The 18,435-nt window shown below is 48.5% G+C and overlaps 1 protein-coding gene across 2 annotated transcripts in view; it reads right to left on the minus strand.

Annotated features, from left to right (window-relative positions):
- Positions 1-18,435, minus strand: part of ATL1 (atlastin GTPase 1) — a 50,721-nt gene that overhangs the window by 5,855 nt on the left and 26,431 nt on the right. Inside the window, exons 4-13 of one of the 2 annotated variants that reach the window (XM_061612573.1) lie at positions 17,480-17,584; positions 15,167-15,217; positions 14,066-14,122; positions 13,367-13,459; positions 10,226-10,364; positions 7,152-7,279; positions 6,355-6,411; positions 4,965-5,036; positions 3,164-3,595; positions 188-202 (exon numbers count right to left, since the gene is read on the minus strand). In XM_061612573.1, coding sequence (XP_061468557.1) covers positions 188-202; positions 3,164-3,595; positions 4,965-5,036; positions 6,355-6,411; positions 7,152-7,279; positions 10,226-10,364; positions 13,367-13,459; positions 14,066-14,122; positions 15,167-15,217; positions 17,480-17,584 — 1,149 coding nt within the window. The remainder of the gene's footprint in view (positions 1-187; positions 203-3,163; positions 3,596-4,964; positions 5,037-6,354; positions 6,412-7,151; positions 7,280-10,225; positions 10,365-13,366; positions 13,460-14,065; positions 14,123-15,166; positions 15,218-17,479; positions 17,585-18,435) is intronic. The other variant, XM_061612574.1, reaches the window with a different exon arrangement.

Here is an 18,435-nt window from a genome sequence, read left to right on the forward strand (position 1 = left end):
GAGAGGAGCTCTACAAGCGAGGAAGTTCCAAAGCAAAGCAAGCAGGCAAAACAGAAAGCCTATTTCCCCTCCCCTTGGAGAAAGGAGGCCGAAGCTGATGGATGGGGGGGGGATGGGGGGGACAGGGAAGCCCCTTAAGCACCAATGGATGCACACTGCACACAACATAAACAACAAACAGGCTTACCTCGTTCGTGTTTCCCTGCAGGGAAGGCAGTTGCAAAAAGAAAACACAAAAAGGTGAGAGAAAGACACATGCGCAGCCTCGACTACATCTCAGTGCAATGCTGGTGGTGCTGGTGCTTCAGCCCAGCAAATTCTGACACCCCCTTTCCTTGCCGCCCACCCACGCCAACGGGACCCTTGGAAAAAGACTCAGGCCGCAGGCCCGGGTTGGGCAGACTTCTCCCACGCTGGTGCCCTCCAGAGCAGGGCTGTGGAGTCGGTAGAAATGTACCAAGTCCGATTCCAGCGTCAAAATAAAATTAATAATTTGATTTTTTGTTTTAATGTATTTTAAGGTCTTTTATGATGTCTTTCTGTTTGCTGCCCTGGGCTCCTGTTGGGAGGAAGGGTGATATAAATGAAATAATAAATAAATAAATAAAATAAATAAAAAATATACATTTGCCATCTATGAAGGAGTCAGAGTCAGACAGTAGAAAAATAGAGGAGTCGGAATCGGAGTTGAAGGTTTGATGTACCACCTCCACAGCCCTGCTCCAGAGGACTTGGACTACAACTCCCATCAGCCCCAGCCAGCATGGCCGTTAAATCTCTTACGTGGCCGTTAAATATGTTTTTATTTATTGCTCTCATGCTTGCATTTCTGTATACCTGGTGCTGGCTAGCCACCCTGAGCTGTCAGGAAAGGCGGAAGACAAGCTTTGTTAAATAAACACATACACTTTCAATATTTATATTAGTGCGGGGTAAAAGATGGTTGGCGTTCATTTCGTAGCGGGGGAGGGGCAGATTTCTATAATAAATTTTATTTTATTTTAAGCTTAAATATGAGGAGGATGAGAACTTTTTTTAAAAATTAGGGGTGGACAGCCCCCCCTCCAGTAACAATGGCCCAGGAACTATGCTCAGTCAGCACATAACACTCTCTTCAGGACATGGACAGAGCTGGCACTTGAAGCAAGCATGGTTCTTTAAAAAGGGGAAATGACCTTTCCATCCACCTCTGACATAAGCCTAAGGTAAGAAAAAAAATGTTTACAAATTTCCTCCACCTCATCCCCCAAGTTTCCAAAGTTGCCCCCACCAACTTTCCCAGGAGCAGAAACAGTCTTGCAAAAATGGAAGCGGGGTTGATATTTGTCCCAGCTCCAATTTATGCACCACCTTTCCATGAGGCATGCCAAACGCTTGATAGTAACTGAACTGCTATGGGAAGCTTCATGGAAAAGCAAAGTATAAATCTTTCATAAATACAAGTCCTTCTGCAAGCAAAGCATGTGTTCCAAACCACTGAGCTATGGCGTCTCCCCAGACAGCACTGTGCAAAGGTGGTGGGGGTAGGTGGGGGGTGGACACCTGGACAGGGGCTTTACCCCTAGATCTCCAGATTAAAAGCTTGATGATCTGACAACAGCACAATCCAACCCCAGAGGGAGATGCGGATTGCTCTGTTACAGGCAGCTATGCTCAAATGCAGTCCCACCACAGATCAGCCTGGGGGGCTCTGAAGTGCTCTGGCTTCAGTGTGGGCTAGGTCACTCCTCCTTGGGCAACCTGGTGGCCCCCATTTCCTCAAAGGCCACCAACACTGGTTCTGAACTTAGCACGGAACTACAATTCCTTCCACAGCTCCTAGACCTCAAGTGCAGGGATTACTCGCACGTGCCACCTGTTCTTACCTTATGACTGATCGATCTCTTTCATTTCACACAGCTGCTTTATACCAAGTCAGACCACTGGTCCATCTAGCTCGCCAACACTGACCGGCAGCGGACCCCCAGGCTTTCAGGTTGGCCTCTCTCCCAACCCCATCTGCAGATGCCAGGGGTCAAAACTGGGGCTTTCTGCTTGAAAGCAGGCACCCTACTATTGAGCTCCGCTCTTTCCATCGCTAACGATGACGCCAGCCGCCGCCATAGGCAGACCGATCCTCCACCACAAATTTGCCTGGGCCTTTTTAAAACCCAGCAGCGCTGGCAGCCATCCCTGCGGAGATAAGCTGCTTTCCCGTGGCGTCAAGGCGCCCTTCCTTCTGCGCAGCCCTAGTGAAAGCGTCTTCGCTGGATGGCGTTCTGATTCCTCTCTGTTCTCCCACTCCGCAGCATACACACTTTGGTCCACCTCTGCTGTGCCTGATTCCAACTGTACTTTCCCCTGCACTTGACCAAACCACCATTCCCTCCTCCTAATACAGGGGGCACTTTCAGGCGGCCTGTTGATTGAGCATTCACCCCGATTCGATTCGTTTGCAGGGAGGTTAGAAGACATGGCCTCAAAGCAAGCATGATTCCACACTTCCCAGTGCATTTTCACAAAAGGGTGCTTCCAGATTGTTGCTATTTTCTGGTTGGGTTCTGGGTGCTTCCAGACCACCTCTCCATTGAGCATTCATCCCCATTTGTTTGCGGGACATGAGATGATGTTGCATCCAGGCTTGCAGCACCGTACACCTAACACCCTCGCCCAATACAGGTGCCATGGGGCTTTAATAGGCCCACCTGCCCCGCCTACTTCCTGTGTCAGTGTGCACGCATACCATCACCCAAGATGGTGGGGGGGGGGGCGTTGACCCCTTAGGCACACCCCCAAGGCCATCTTGGCTGATGGCGGGCATGCGCACGCAGCACCGGGCATGTGCACCGATGCACTAACACGACCGGTAGGTGAGGCACGCCGCCTGTACTGAGGGTGTGTGCCTGGGATCTCCCACTCCACAGTCCATGGCAGCCGGGCCCGGTTGTGTCAACGCAAGCATCCAGGGCATATCCTCACCTCTTTCCTTATTCTCAAGAACTCCCACCTTTTGGGGGAAGATTGTTGCACAAGAACTCCCAATCAAATATAACTGCGGAACCTGAACCTGCCAATATGCGACTCAGCCACACCCCAAAACAGCGACAGCCTGGAAGTGCCCAGAGTCGCCAGAAGTGGACCTCCCCCCCCCCCCGCCGAGGCTCGCAAAGGGCGGTGCTCTTACCTGGTCCCAGAGTGCTGCCGCCACCTGGTCTATGACGGCGCCGAGTTCCCTGTACTCCCCAGAGTACCGAATGTATGCCCAGGTGCAGAGGGTGATCAGGGTCAGCCCCATAATCATATTGCACAGGCTGGCTACGATGTCCAAGCCAATGAAGCCAGTGATGCCGGCAATGACGTAGGTGATGAAGATGACCACAAAGAGAGTGGCAGGCGTGCGGGCGGCGTGGAAGATGTTCTTGCTGTCGTTGTGCTTGATGTACTGGACACAGAGCTCATCTATCTCAGCCTCCAGCTGCTGGAGGTAGCGGCGGCTGAACTCCTCGCCCCCCATCTTCTTCACTCCCCGGAACTGCCGCACCGCCTCTTCCTTGAGCTCCAGGTGTTTGCTCTGCAGGTCGCTGGGCGCAAGGAATGGCTTGTCACCTCCGCACACCTGTAGAGTTGTGGAGGGAGGCAGCACAGGTTAGAGGCCGACCCTCCACAGGTCTCTGGGGCAGGGGCTGGAGAGCTGGGAGGGACCGAAGAGAGCCCTGCTGGATAAGGCCAAGGAAGGTCCATCTGATCAATTTCATTTACTTATTTTATTTCATTTATTAAATTTATATCCTGCCCTTCCTTCCAGAAGGAGCCCAGGGTGGGCAAACAAGAACACTAAAAGCACTCTAAAACATCTTAAAAACAAGACTTTAAAACATACTGAAACAAAACATCTTTTTTTAAAAAACCAGCTTTAAAAACATATTAAAAAGCAATTCCAGCACAGATGCAGACTAGGATAAGGTCTCTACTTAAAAGGCTTGTTGAAAGAGGAAGTTCTTCAGTAGGCGCCGAAAAGATAACAGAGATGGCGCCTGTCTAGTATTTAAGGGGAGGGAATTCCAAAGGGTCAGTGCCACCACACTAAAGGTCCATTTCCGTTGTTGTGCGGAACAGACCGCCTCATAAGATGGTAAGAGCACAGAGATCGACTGGGTATATAAGGGACAGAGGAAAAATCTGTGCCCCACCAGATGTTGCTGGATTCCAATTCCAATCGTCCCTGACCACTGGCCATGCTGGTTGCTGGATTCTAATATCACCATCTAGAGGTCCACCGGTTCCCCAATCCCGATCTTTTCCAACCTCCTCTTTTCCCACAATGGCTAATCCAGGGATAGGCAACATGGTGCCCTCCATATGTTGTTGGACTACAACTCCCCATCATCTATGGTCGTTTGCCATGCTGCCAGGGGCTGAATGGAGCTGGAGTCCTGAAGTGGCTGGAGGAGATCATTGGGCGGAAGAATATTTTTAACTGTTTTCAGAATGCTTTTATTTAAAAAAGAAGATTGTTTTGTTGATATGGAGAGTAAGGGTGGGATATAAATTCAATAAACATCATCATCTGGAGGTCACCATGTTGGCTATCCCTGGGCTAACCAGATGCCTCCTGACATGAGCCTTCCCCTGCTGTTTGAATGCCAGTTGCTGAGTGGATGGGCACAGCAAAGGTATACTGCCTCTAAACACGGAGGCTCCCTTTAGCTATGATGACTAATAATTGTGGAGAGACTCCTCCTCCTCCTGCTGTGAATTTCTATTATCAGGCCATTCTAGTATCTTGGGGAACAGAATTCCACACATTTGTTATGCGTTGCGTGAAGGAGGTCTCTTTTACACACCTGCGGCCTGCCAATTTAACTGAGTGGCCACGGGTCCCAGATCCGCAGGGCAGCAACAGGGGGACATCTCTGCCCGCAAGATATCCAAATTCTACAGGCCACGCTCCTTAGAGCTACAGCAGGGTGCAGCATCAGGCTTACCTCTTCCATTCTTTTATTGTAAGTATCTTTTGCCGTGGCAACAGCAGCGAGATTGTTGGCTTCTGCCGTGGCCTGCAAGGGACAAAATGGCAGGATTAGAAAGGGGCGGGAACGACAAAAGCGAGAAGACAAAAAGGCTCACTAGTCCAAAGGCAAAAATGCACCAAGGAACTGTGTGTGTGTGTGTGTATATCTTTAAGGGCTGAGTGAGGGGGCATCATGGAGGGCCCCTCCAGATATTCTTGTTATTGTGCATTTATGATTACTTGTGCTCACGATGATGATATCGGGGTGGTTATACGCACTCCCACTTTCGATACTGTTTGCATATACAGAAGTTTTGGGGCAGACCTACTGCTTCGTTTCCAGTCGGTGCACGTCCCAGAGCTTCCTGCTGAAATCCTGTACGCAAGAGCGCCCCTCCAGATGGCAATGATGCAGTAACACTGGGGCAGCACTGCAGAGCAACTAATTACGGAGAATGATGTGTATGCACAGTTCAGTACAAATCCACTATTAGTGCTATCATGCACTATTATTGAACCAATGGCATGTTGCACAATGAAAGAAATGGAAATGGGCTGCCGTCAAGTCGATTCTAACTTATGGTGACCCTATGAAGAGGGTTTTCATGGTAAGCGGCATTCAGAGGGGGTTTACCATTGCCTCCCTCTGAGGCTGAGAGGCAGTGACTGGCCCAAGGTCACCCAGCGAGCTTCATGGCTGTGGGGAGATTCGAACCCTGGTCTCCCAGGTCGTAGTCCAACACACTAACTACTACGCCACACTGGCTTTTTAAAGGGTTGCATAATATGCCCTTTAAAAATTACCAGTCTGGAGGGAACCTAACCCACTGTCAAACAAGGAGAATCCAAGTCATGCAGCATGTTTAAAGATACTTTGGTTTATTAAATAATTATAATCAGAGCCACATCCTTGTCAACCATCCCACTGCATTTGCCAAAGTGCTGGAAGGTGGGTTTATTTTATTTATTTATCAGTCAGCTGGACAGAATCCTACATACATGGTTTTTGTTTTTCTGTCTCGGTACTTAAAGGGACTAGAGCCTTGCTCTTTTTCTCTTTTTAATGAAGGCTGAAAATTTAGGGAAGGACGTGGCAACATTTCCCCACCACACCCTTCAATGGCAACAGCCTTGGCCACACAGACACACTGCAGTGCACATCAGAGTACATTGCTTGCTCCCCTGGATGTGAATCATGCCATCCTTCCAAGTCAGTTGGCCACCGCTGGACTGCAGCATCCGAAAGCGGCCACCAAATGCACTCCGCTGACTGTCTCAAACAACTGACGGACTGGGGAGAAGAGCCATCAATGCTCCCCTCCCTGAGACACATTCCCAGGAGCCCTCACCGCTCAAGTGACTACCTGCAACATCGATTTGGGATGAGGGAGCTCCTCTCCTTGGTAGATCTTAATATAGGCCTGGGAAGAAAATAGAGAACAGAGGCTGAGTTTGTTTGTTCTTAAACTTGTGCACAGAAACTCACAAAAACAGGAAGCATCAACTGTTCCAGCGGCAAAGTTTTCAGCTGCTGAAGGTCGCTGGGCCCAAATCACTCTGGTCCTGGTTTGTTTATTTATTTATTGATTGTATTTATATAGTGCCCCATAGCCGAAGCTCTCTGGGCGGTTTACAGTAATTGTTGATTGCGAGGCCTTCCAGGATGGTTCAGGGTTCACCTTAAGACGCTGTCTTTGACTTTTGAAACTCTTCTAAGCCACCAAGGTCCAGCAGTGCACCCTTGGAAGCGGGGCCATTCCCGTGGGGCAGGGATGGGGTACCTGTAGTCACAACTCTCATCAACCCTGACTATTGGCCATGCTGTGTTAATTGTGTTAATTGAGAGTCATACTTGGGGGGAGGGACCATGTACAAGGATGTAGGGGTAGCCAGCATGGTGCCCTCCAGATGTTGTTGGGCTATAGTTCCCATCATTTGTGGCCACTGGCCCTGCTGGCTGAGGCTGACGGCTGCCGGAGTCCAACAACATCTGCAAGCCCACAGGTTCCCCAGCTCTGCTCCATGGCCTTCCGATGCAGAGGGGCTGTAACTGAAAACTGGCCCGTCATGAGGCCAAACATGGAGGCCTCCCTCACCAGATGGACCTCAGAAAGCATGGCGTCCCCAAGTCAAACACTTGTGCCCTTCACCTGTGGCTCACCTTGAAATATTCCACAAGGCCTCGGCAGGTGATCTTGTTTCCGTTTATCTCCTTGACGTCCAGACTCTTGGGGCTGAGTAGCCAAGGGATCAGCACCTTCAAGTTCTTGATGAAGTCACCATCTATTTCTGGGGGGCAGGGGGAACACACATCAATGCCCAAATATGCCATTGTCTTGGGGTTTTTTTTACAGGTTTTGTGCATGTCGTGTTGCATATCCTTGAAAAAACAGTCTTTAAGAATGAGCAACATCTGGGTGGGTGACCGAATTATGCCTGGTATTGGTACCTGTTTGCCTGGGTGTTTATTAGTAGTTAGTTGCTGGTCATACTGGTAGGACTGAATTTTATTGTTATGCTTTATCTGCTCTTATTGGTTCTGGAACTGTTGTTGCTTTAGGTAAGTTTGTAAGCTCCCAAGGTGGGTCCCAATGAAGGCTGCGATACAAATGTATTTAAATAAAATAAATCAGAGGTGGGAAGAGGATCCAGCCAGTGGGCCATATCCTTATCTCCTTTAAATAATATGACGAGGTCCGCCTGGCGCCAACCCTGTTATCTTTTCGGCACCAGGTCAAGACTTTCCTCTTCTCCCAGGCATTTTAGCAAGTGTTTTTAAATTGCTTTTTTAAAATGTGTTTTTAAATTTGTATATTTGTTTTTCACGTTCGGCTATGGGGCGGTATACAAATGCAATAAATAAATAAACTAACACACACACACACACCAGGCCAAGTGGGACTCATCCGCCTCTCGGTCACCTGACATCACAATGACCCCCGATGAAGCGCTTGCAAAGTGCTGTGCGCAACCCTAAGCACGCCCCAATGATCAGCTGATCATATATGACATCACATGTAGGGCAGGTGGGCGTGGCTTGGCCAAAACAGCCTCGCAGGCCAAATGGGGAGGACTGGTGGCCCTAATTTGGGCCCCAGGCCGAAGACTGCCCACCCCTGAAATAAAAATGAACGCCTTGTTGTGACCTCTCGGGGATCTTCCTCTTTTGACAGTATCATCTGCACAATGCAAGGACATCAAGCGCACATACAGAGCCAGTCTGAGTCATGTGACCCCTTTCACTATGGCAAACGGAGGGCTACATTGCACAGAGCGGCAATGGCAGGGGTTACCTGCTTTGTCTCGGCCACAGAAGGTGCACTTTCTAAGGGCTAATCGTTCAACCTAAGGATGGGAGTTTGAGATGTATTCAGACAAACAGCTCCCCAGGGTGCGAGGTGGGGGGCAAATCCTTGAACACCACGGACAGTAACAGAGACAGAGAGGGTCTGTATAAGGGAGGAGAGCAGCGGTCTGCCTCGTGAGCTTCCACTTTGTCAGAGATTTCCTAGGTACACTCTAAGGAAGAGCAACCCATCCCCTCCGACCCCACCATAGGACTTTTATTACTATTATTAAATTCATATCCTGCCCTTCTTCCCAGAAGGAGCCCAGGGTGGCAAACAAAAACATTACGAACATTCTAAAACATCTTAAAAACAGACTTTACAAATATTAAAACAAAACATCTTTTTTTAAAAAAAAGCTGTAAAAACATATTAAAAAGCAATTCCAACACAGACGCACACCAGGATAAGGTCTCTACTTAAAAGGCTTGCTGAAAAGGATGGTCTTCACTGGGCGACAAAAAGATAACACAGATGGTGCCTGTCTAATATTTAAGGGGAGGGAATTCCAAAGGGTAGATGCCACAACTCTAAATATGCAGGACGACCTCACCTGCAGGGTGTAACAATCAACTGGGTATATAAGGGATAAGATGATCTTTCAGGTATCCTGGTCCTAAGCTGCATAGATAGGGCTTTGCACATCAAAACCAGAACCCTGAACTTGGCCTGGTAGCTAATGGGCAGCCAGTGTAATTCTTTCAGCAGTGGGGTAACATGTTGGCGATATCCTGCCCCAGTGAGCAGTCACGCCACCACATTTTGCACCAGCTGCAGCTTCTGAACCAACCTCGAGGGCAGACCCACATACAGCGCATTACAGTAATCCAGCCTGGAGGTTACCAGTGCGTGGACAACAGTAGTCAGGCTATCCCTGACTTGACCCTTCTCTGAGCCTGTGGCCAGGAACCATTTCACCCCACACCTTCCGCAAATGCCCATTGCAAACCTACTCTGCAGATTTGTGGGGGACACTTCTTTAGTGACATCACAGATGCCAGCCAATCAGCACTGCACACAGCCAGATTCTGCTTCAATCTTGCAGAACCATTGCGTCCCAAGCTCCACCCTGGGGAGGAAAAAGCTCACCTGAACTGAACTGAATGTGGTGAGAGGGCTTCCAGAGTGGAAGCCCATCTGCTCTGCATGCAGCAGGTCCAAAGTTCAATCCCAAATAAAATGACCAGGTAGCAGGCGATGCAAAAGACCAATCTCAGCCCGAGACCCAAGAGAGCTGCTAACAGTCAAGGCAGACAACATTGGGCTAAACAGGCAATTCATCTGGCCTGCTGGTAGGTGGCTTCCTACGTTCCTCTGCCTTCATCCGATCACTAGGGATTGCTTCCCCAGGCCTTGCAGAACCTAACCATGGCTCTCCTAGCCCTGTCAAATAACTCCTGGTCTAGCTTATCCCTAGTCAAAGCTTGCACAATGCCCCAAAAGCTCTCAACTTGGCTAGAAAGGGACGTGCAGAAAGCCTAGAATCAATAAATGCTGTCCTTGTGTGGTGCTACTGGTGGAGGGAGCGATTCCCTTCCTCCCTTATAGATCATTATCCCCCCCATCCCCCATGAATCGCCTCTTGGCTCTGGTGTCTGCTTACAGCAGCCTTCCCCAAGCTGGTGCCCTCCAGATGTTTTGGACTACAGCTCCCAACGATAGCTGTGCTGGCTGGGGCTGTTGTAAGATGTAGACCAGAACATCTGGGGAAGGCTGGCTTGAGAGCTGAAGCTGGCAGGTACCCTAATGGAAAGAGAGGAGTTTCCTAGAGCAACTCGGAAGTCAAAAGTGCAGGGGGGCGTCCACGCTTGGGGGAGGGGAGGAGAGGTTGGCAGAAATGTGGGATGCAAGTGTAACTCGGAGCAATTCGACCTGGAAATGAACCAACCTCTCAGTTTCCCATCAAAGTTTGGGTTGGTGGCTACTTTCAAGCCCGGGTGAGGTAAGAGGAAGCAGGAGATGTTGCTGAAGCAGGAGTGGATGTGCTTCCGGACATTCTGCAGCTCTTCGTGTTGGTTCCCAGAGACCTGAGAGCAAGGAGGGGATGGTTTAGCAGGCCACTGTTTTAAGGGGGGGGGTCAACAGTCCTGAAAATCCTCCGTAGCAAACCGAGAGCCTCGCCCAAACCAAGATGGCACATTTTGAAAACAAAATTTAAAAAACCCAGGCATTTCTAACCATGCATGTGACAGGAGACCTCCTGGCATCAAGGCCCCTCCTTCCCGATGTACAACAAACGGCCCCATGATGGGACCCCAGTTTGCCCTCCTCCACTGGTATCTCCCCTCCTAGCTTTTCTGAAGGCCTAAATGCAGGGGTGAGGAACTGGATCCGGCTGATGTGCCGGATCCTTATCTCCCCCACCCTCCCATAGGCCAAGTTTGACTGGTAGGCAGAGCCAGTAGTCTGTCAGTCACCAGACATCAGGCGACCCATCTTTACCTGTGCGGATAATCCGCTGATTGTCGGAGCTTGCACAGCTCTGGGTGCAGCACTGGGCAAGACCCAACAATCTCTTCAGGAGCTAAGCAAGCCCCAATAATCAGCTGATTGTCAGCGCTTTTGAAGTGCTCATGCACAGGACATTTTGCAGGTCTCGCTGAGCAGCTGACTGGCAGTGCCTGCAAATTCCCTTTGGCAGGTGGAAGTGGCTCAGCCGAAATGGCCTCTCAGGCCAAACGGGGAGGCCTGGTGTAGCGGAGCTTTCCCACCCCGGCCTAAACAAAAAGAATCATAGAATAGCAGAGTTGGAAGGGGCCTCTAAGGCCATCAAGTCCAACCCCCTGCTCAGTGCAGGAATCCAAATCAAAGGATTCCCGACAGATGGCTGTCCAGCTGCCTCTTGAAGGCCTTCAGCGTTGGAGAGCCCACTACCTCTCTAGGTAATTGGTTCCATTGTCGTATGGCTCTAACAGTTAGGAAGTTTTTCCTGATGTTCAGTCGAAATCTGGCTTCTTGCAACTTGAGCCCATCATCCCGTGTCCTGCACTCTGGGACGATCGAGAAGAGATCCCGACCCTCCTCTATGTGACAACCTTTCATGTACTTGAAGAGTGCTATCATATGAAGATATGGTGGGGATAGAATCATAGAATAGTAGAGTTGGAAGGGTCCTACAAGGCCATCGAGTCCAACCCCCTGCTCAATGCTGGAATCCAAATCAAAGCATTCCCAACAGGTGGCTGTCCAGCTGCCTCTTGCAGGCCTCCAGTGTCGGACAGCCCACTACCTCTCTAGGTAATTGTTTCCATTGTCGTATGGCTAACTGTTAGGAAGCCTTTAGGAAGAAGCCACTGCCAAGGTTAGTCCTCCTCCATAGTGGCTGAAGAACTCAGCTTTCAAAAAGGGGACACTCCCTTTTCAGCTCTCTTATCCAGGCCCCACCCCAATCACCTCCAAAGCCTCCCCACTCAAGGAGCCTCCTGCACATTGCCACTGACCATCACTTGATGCTCCTGCAAAGTCAGCTGCCTACATAGCTGCACCACAACGAACCTAGAACATCGCAGGGAGCAGAGGCAGGGTTTGCATCAAGCAGAAACCAAGATTATTTGCCCTCAATAAGTTAAATAAATGGGCAGAGATTTCTAGTTATTCTGGCTTCTGCTAGTCCTGGGGAACAGCAAGGCACCACTAACTGCAGGTCCTGTCTCTCCCCCACTCCTCAAATTTCTCCCTTTACCACAAAAAGGGCTAAAAATGTATTTTCTCCCACTTTTAAATGGAGGCGAAGAGTCTCACAATGCTGAATTCTGCTCCCAGGATGGGGGTCCCCCTGAATCCATTTCACCTCACCAATTTAAATGCCGTTAAGCTGTGGAATTCGTTACCACGTGATACAGTGATGGCCACTAACCTGGGGGTTAGACAAATTCATGGGAGGATAAGGCTATTAGTGGCTACTAGCCACGATGGCTGTATCCTCCCTCCAGCATCACAGGCAATATTCCTCTGAATACCAGTTGCTGGGGACTGGAAATGGGGCAAGAGCACAGCTGCGCTCAGGTCCTGCTTGTGGGGTTCCCTTTGGGGCATCTGACTGGCCACTGTAAGGACAGGATGCTGGACTAGAGGGGGCCCCTTTGGCCAGATCCAGCAGCCAGCTCTTCTTCTTATGGACCACAGCAACTCCCACAGGGAAGGTTGATTTAGGACACAGGAGACTGCTGTATGATGAGTCATGCATCAATCTTCTTATGTTTTTCATTGTGCTGCAAAATTCAGAAATCCAGGATCCAGCAGCCAGGCTCTTCTGATGTTTACCTTTCAGCCGGCAGAAGAGAAAAAAACTGTTCCATCAAGCTTTCAAAGGAAGATGCCTTAAACCAGCCTTTCCCAACTAGTGGGCCACCAGATGTTGTTGGACCACAATTCCCATCTTTCCTGACCATTGGCAATGCTGGCTGAGGCTGATGGGAGTTGTGGTCCAACAACATCTGGTGGCCCACTAGTTGGGAAAGGCTGCCTTAAACTGAGTCATACCCCCCCCAGCTCAGTAGTGTCGACAGACTCTACACTGACTTGGCAGTGGCTCCCCAGAGCTTCAGACAGGGAGCCTGACCTGGAGACGTCAAGGATCAAACCTGGGACCTTCTGCACGCAAAGCAAATGCTCTATGGGGCTTCCCTCAATATAAGAAGGTGCCTTATATACCAGGACCGGCTAATGGCCCAATTTGCTCAGCTTAATCTAGTCTACGCCAGCTGGCAGCAGCTCTCCAGGGTCCCAGAGAGAGACAGAGAGAGACCTTCTCCTAACACGTGATGCTTCTTTTTTAACAAAGGAGATTAGGAGGATTGCTTTTAATTACGTGGACTGCTTTTAAATGCAGATGTTGCGTTTTAGTTAGGGTGTGTTGAAACTGCAGCTTGATTCATCTGCTGGAGTGAGGATTTTAACCCGTTAGAGCCTGTTGTTGTTGTTGTTTTAATGCAATTTAAATCGTTCTTTGGGCATTTTTCTTAAACAGGAAAGCAGGAGGAAAACAGTGTGAAATGAAGCACAACAAAACCATTGAATTAATACCAACTTTCAGCCGCTTTTCCAAAAACTTGGCTCCACCGTCAGCCCCGTAGCAAAATTCATAGGGAAAGCTCCAGTCCCGAACAAGGAATATGAGGGACTACAAAGGCGAGAAAGAGAATTATTCACAGGCAAAATGAAGCCTCATTTCCAAAGTCAGGCTCTGTCTTCCACAATACATTTAAATGCGCCCGCCTGTGCTTTAGATCCAGGCTTCAGAGAGGATGCCTTTTGCTCGTTTAATTTTAGGATTTCAGTTCCTTCCTTTTTGCCGAAAATACCCCAAAGTGGCTTGCGGCAAAGAATTTATTTAAAATTAATACATGAACAACATTTATTTCCTATTAGAGTTTTATGCCACTGTGCTCCCCACCCAGGGCTGACTTATGGAATTTAAGTCAATACTAGATTTGAGGTTGCAGTTTTGTTTTTATTCTTGATGCTGCTGATTATTTTAATTAGAATTGCATCTTCACACGCTAATACAACAAGTCCTGCCCAGGGTACTTCCCACCCAGCACATTTCTCCAACCTGTGGCCCTCCAGAGGAGTTTGGACTACCAACTCCCATCATCCTTGGCAACGGGCCATGTGGGCTGGGGCTGTTGCAGTCCAACAATACCTGGAGGGCACCCGCTTGGGGAAGGCGGCCGTGTAGCAACACAGTGTCTGCAGGCGTGCAGGTGTCCCTCCATTATCCCCTTACCTGAAAGGGCTTCAGGAATGTCTCCTCCATGGCCAGCCTCCCATATTCTGTGAAGAGCTGGAACGAGAAGCAGATCAAGGTAGGGTAGAGTCTGGCATTATTTTGATTGCTGTAAGTCCAGTGGATGATGTCCCACTAAGTCATACTCAAGAGGAGACCAAATGAAATCAATAGACTCAAGTTTGTTAGTGTACTCATCCTCTTTTGAACTATATAGCTTAATCTGTAAAAACAAGGAGTCTTGTGACATCTTATAGACTAAACAGTTTATTATGGCATAAGCTTTAATGGACCAGAGACCGTTTCAGCAGACGCACGGCGGGTTATGCACATGAGTCCTCCCAGGTACAGCAATCCCAAGGTCAGGCTAAGGGAAGATTTCATTTCATAATTCTGCACTTACCCTGTCTAATATTTACTTTAAATAGAACATCCTGGAGGTATATCTGTTCTCAGAACTGCTCACAAATACTAAGCTATTAAAACACAGGAAGCAGACCTTTAGTGTTGTAGCACCTTCCCTTCCCTTAAATATTAGACAGGCGTCATCTCTGTTATTTTTTGGGTGCCTACTGAAGACCTTCCTCTTTCAACAAGCCTTTTAAGTAGAGACCTTATCCCAGTTTGTGTCCATGCTGGAATTGCTCTTTAAGATGTTTTTAAAGTTTTTTTTTAAAAAGATGTTTTATTTGTGTTTTGTTTTTGAGATGTTTTTTAATGTTTTAAGTGTTTTGACCTTTGTTTGCCACCCAGGGCTCCTTCTGGTAGGAAAGGCAAGACATAAATTTAATAAAGAAAGTGACATATCAAAATGTCAGATAAAACATATTAAAAACAGCAGAACCAATGAAACATAGTAGCAGCAGAATAAAACCAATTCAAACATTATTTTTAAAAAGCCTGGGAATGTGCATTTCCTTGCACCATGAAGACCAGAAACTTGTTTTCTTACAAAATAACAATCATAATGCTTAGAGAGATTCCCAGGAAGCTCAATTCAGCATCCATTCTGTGCTATTTCTGCCCTCTGGGGAATAACAAGACCTAACAGCCTTGCCCAAAGCCAAACATTAAAAATGGGGGAGGGGTGTGTGGCATTACCTGCAAGTGCTGCAGATCATCTTCCTGCACGTTCTGTGACAAATTGTACACCTGAGAACAAAACAACCACACAAGAGTGAAAATTAGTGCCTGCCTGGTGGCAAAAACAGGAAGGCTGGCAAGCACCAGGCATGCAGGTCTCCCTATGTGGCCAGTGGAGCCACATTTAGCTGATTAGCTGACAAGTTGCGCAGGCTGGATGCAAAGTGAGCAGTCAGCCCCAGCTGGAAACCTCAAAGATGCCTCTGGTTTTTCACCATTTTCTACTTTTTTCCTGGGTTCTTGGGGACCACCTGAAAGGGCCGTGGGGACCATTGGCAGGTCTAAAAGCAGCCTTCTATGAGATGGATTGACTCCATAAAGGAAGCCACAGACCTAAACTTACAACATATGAACAGGGTGGTTTACAACAGATGTTCTTGGAGGTCGCTGATTCATAGGGGCGCCAGAAGTCATAATCGACTGGAAGGCACATAACAACAACAAATGAGTCAGACCATTGGTCCATCTAGCTCAGCATTGTCTACACTGACTGGCAGCATCCATCCAAAGTTTCAAGCAGGGGATCTTTCTCAGGCCTTCCCTGGATGGAGGATAGGGAGAGGTGCATGCAAGTGTATTTCAAATTAGCCTACTGTACAAAAGTAATGTTTATATTCATTTTCCCCTCTCACTTTTGCCTCTGGCCTCTCCCACCCCTGGCATGTGGCCCTCAGAAGGCTCCTCAGAAGGGTATGTGGCCCTTGGGATAAATTTTTTCCCCATCCCTGATTTAAACAAACCACTTCCTTCAGTTTGGACTTCATAGTTTAAAACTGGAAGTAAATGCTTTGGATCTCCTCCCCTGGTATGTGAAGGAAAAGGAGATGGAAAGGTGAGCAGAAGGCTCACTACAGGGAGAGTGAGGGAGAGCGCGCAGCGGGAGCTGGTAGCGGGAGCCACGGCCCAGTAGTAGCGCTTTTAGCGGCAGCAAGAGCTCCACCACCAGTGTCACTAGTAGTGCCGCCAACACCAGCAGGCCCGCCGAGACTCTTCCCCGCGCAGCACGCCCCTTCCTCACGTCGGTCCCGCAGTGGCCTTGGCTCGGCCTCAAGCACGCAGGCGGGCCGGTGGCGGCAGAGGTAGCTCAGTGAAGTAGGAGGCGGCGACAGCAACAGCAGCAGGTCTGTTTCTTCAGGAGCCTTGCCTGAGTGTTCCTTCAGGACTAATCTAACTTTTGCCTTCCTGAGCCGCTTCAAGGAGCAAGTTAGTTACTGGGAAGGGTCTACCGTAGGCACCAAGCCTCCTTCCATCATGGGACTCAAGGCAGTGTACGTGAGGTTTCTTTGCAGATATCCATCCAGGCCTGACATACCCAGACCTGCTTAATTCCAGCTGGGTAGTGGACTCATGGACTTATGTGCTTTAGACGGTACCTTGGGGCCAATTTTAGCGCTGCAAGTGTTCAGTTGGAAATGTAGATTGTGATGGTTATTGTTATTTAACTCTTGTTATTTAACTCTTGTAAACTGTGTTTCATAAATCGTATTGCTTTATTGTTTTATTGATGTATTCTTATATTGTATTTTGATATTTGTGTCTTCTGTAAGCCGCCTTGAGGGCCTTGGGCCGAAAGGCAGGGTATAAATAAATTTAAAGTAAAGTAAAATAAAGCTCTACCTAGAGAATCCGGGTATTGAACCTGGGACCCTCTGCAGGGAAAACTGATGTATCACTGAACTACGACGGTCCTTCCTCTAGACACTACTTTTCTGGACAATCAAATGTGCCGTCAATTATGCTAGCCAGCTGGGCCTGGGGATGTCAGAGAATATTGTTGGAAGCGGAAACGGAAGCGGAAACTGCCACAATGCACATGTTTGCACAAGGTCAGGAGCAGAAACCACACAAGCAAATACAAGCATTATTTCCTGCCACTGGCTTTTTTTTTTTTTTAAGTCGACAAATGTTACAAAAACAATTATATTACTTTGTGTTGTTTTTGACTTTTCCGTTCATTGAAATGCATTAGAGTCAATTATGCAATTAATTACATAATTAATTACATTTGTTTCAGCTGTAAAGGATAGCGAGACGCATAACGTAGGTTTCAGCAGAACAGCAGGAGAACGGAAACAGCACGGATTGCGACAAACACAGGAAGAGACAGAAATCGCTGCCCCCTAATGTCTCTAGCTGAGCCTTGCAGGGGGGAGACTGTTTTCACCCTGCCTCCCAAGGCCAGCTGGTCAAATGCAGAGCGCTGCCCACCACCCTGCCTCCAGTGTGCGCCGTCACCACACACACACAACCACCCCTGCCCATCTCCTGTACCTGGATAGAGCTGATCATGGTGCTCAGAGCAAAGACAGTTGCTGAATCCCGCAAGGTTGACTGGCTGTCAAAGGTCCCTTGTGTGTCCATTAGCAACACAGCCACCTGAGGAGAAGAGAAAGAGGAGGGTTCCCAGGACTGATATTTAACCTCAAAGGGCAAGGAGGGGTGAGAAGGCGCATCCGCACTGTGTGGACCTTTCTCGACATCCGCCGCAAAACTCCAAAGCATCAGGCTGAGCTATTGTGCTGTGGAACCTCCCGACATACCGAAACCCATGTCATGGATAAAGCTATACATGTTAAACAACCTTCTCTATATGTTCTGACACGATAGAAGCGTATAAAATGATGCACGGCATGGAGAAAGTGCATTGAGAAAAGATTTTCTCCCTCTCTCCTAACACTAGAACTCGTGGACATCCAGTGAAGATGAATGCTGGAAGATCCAGGACAGACGAAAGAAAGGATTTCTTCACACGGCACAGGGTTAAACTCTGGAATTCGCTCCCGCAAGAGGCAGCGACAGTCACCAACCTGGATGGCTTCAAAAGAGTATTAGACAAATTCATGGAGGATATGGCTATGAGTGGCTACTAGCTGCGATGGCTGCACTCCGCCTCAGTGGTTGGAGGAAGTATGCTTCTGAGTACCACTGGCTGGAAACTGCAGGAGCGGACAGCACTCTTGCGCTCAGGTCCTGCTTTTGGGTTTCCCAGCAGAGGCATCTCGTTGGCCACTGTGAGAACAGGATGCTAAATGGGCCACTGACCTGATTCAGCCAGGCTCTTCTTAGGTTCTGCTTGCCAAGAAATATTGGTGAAGATTGCAGCAGACTAAGCTGCGGTCATGATGATGATGATTTATTACATTTGTATACCGCCCCATATTATTATTATTATTATTATTATTATTATTATTATTATTATTATTATTACTATTACATCTGTATACTGC

The sequence above is a fragment of the Rhineura floridana genome, chromosome 2 (genome assembly GCF_030035675.1).
Source record: "Rhineura floridana isolate rRhiFlo1 chromosome 2, rRhiFlo1.hap2, whole genome shotgun sequence".
NCBI classification, from domain to species: domain Eukaryota; kingdom Metazoa; phylum Chordata; class Lepidosauria; order Squamata; family Rhineuridae; genus Rhineura; species Rhineura floridana.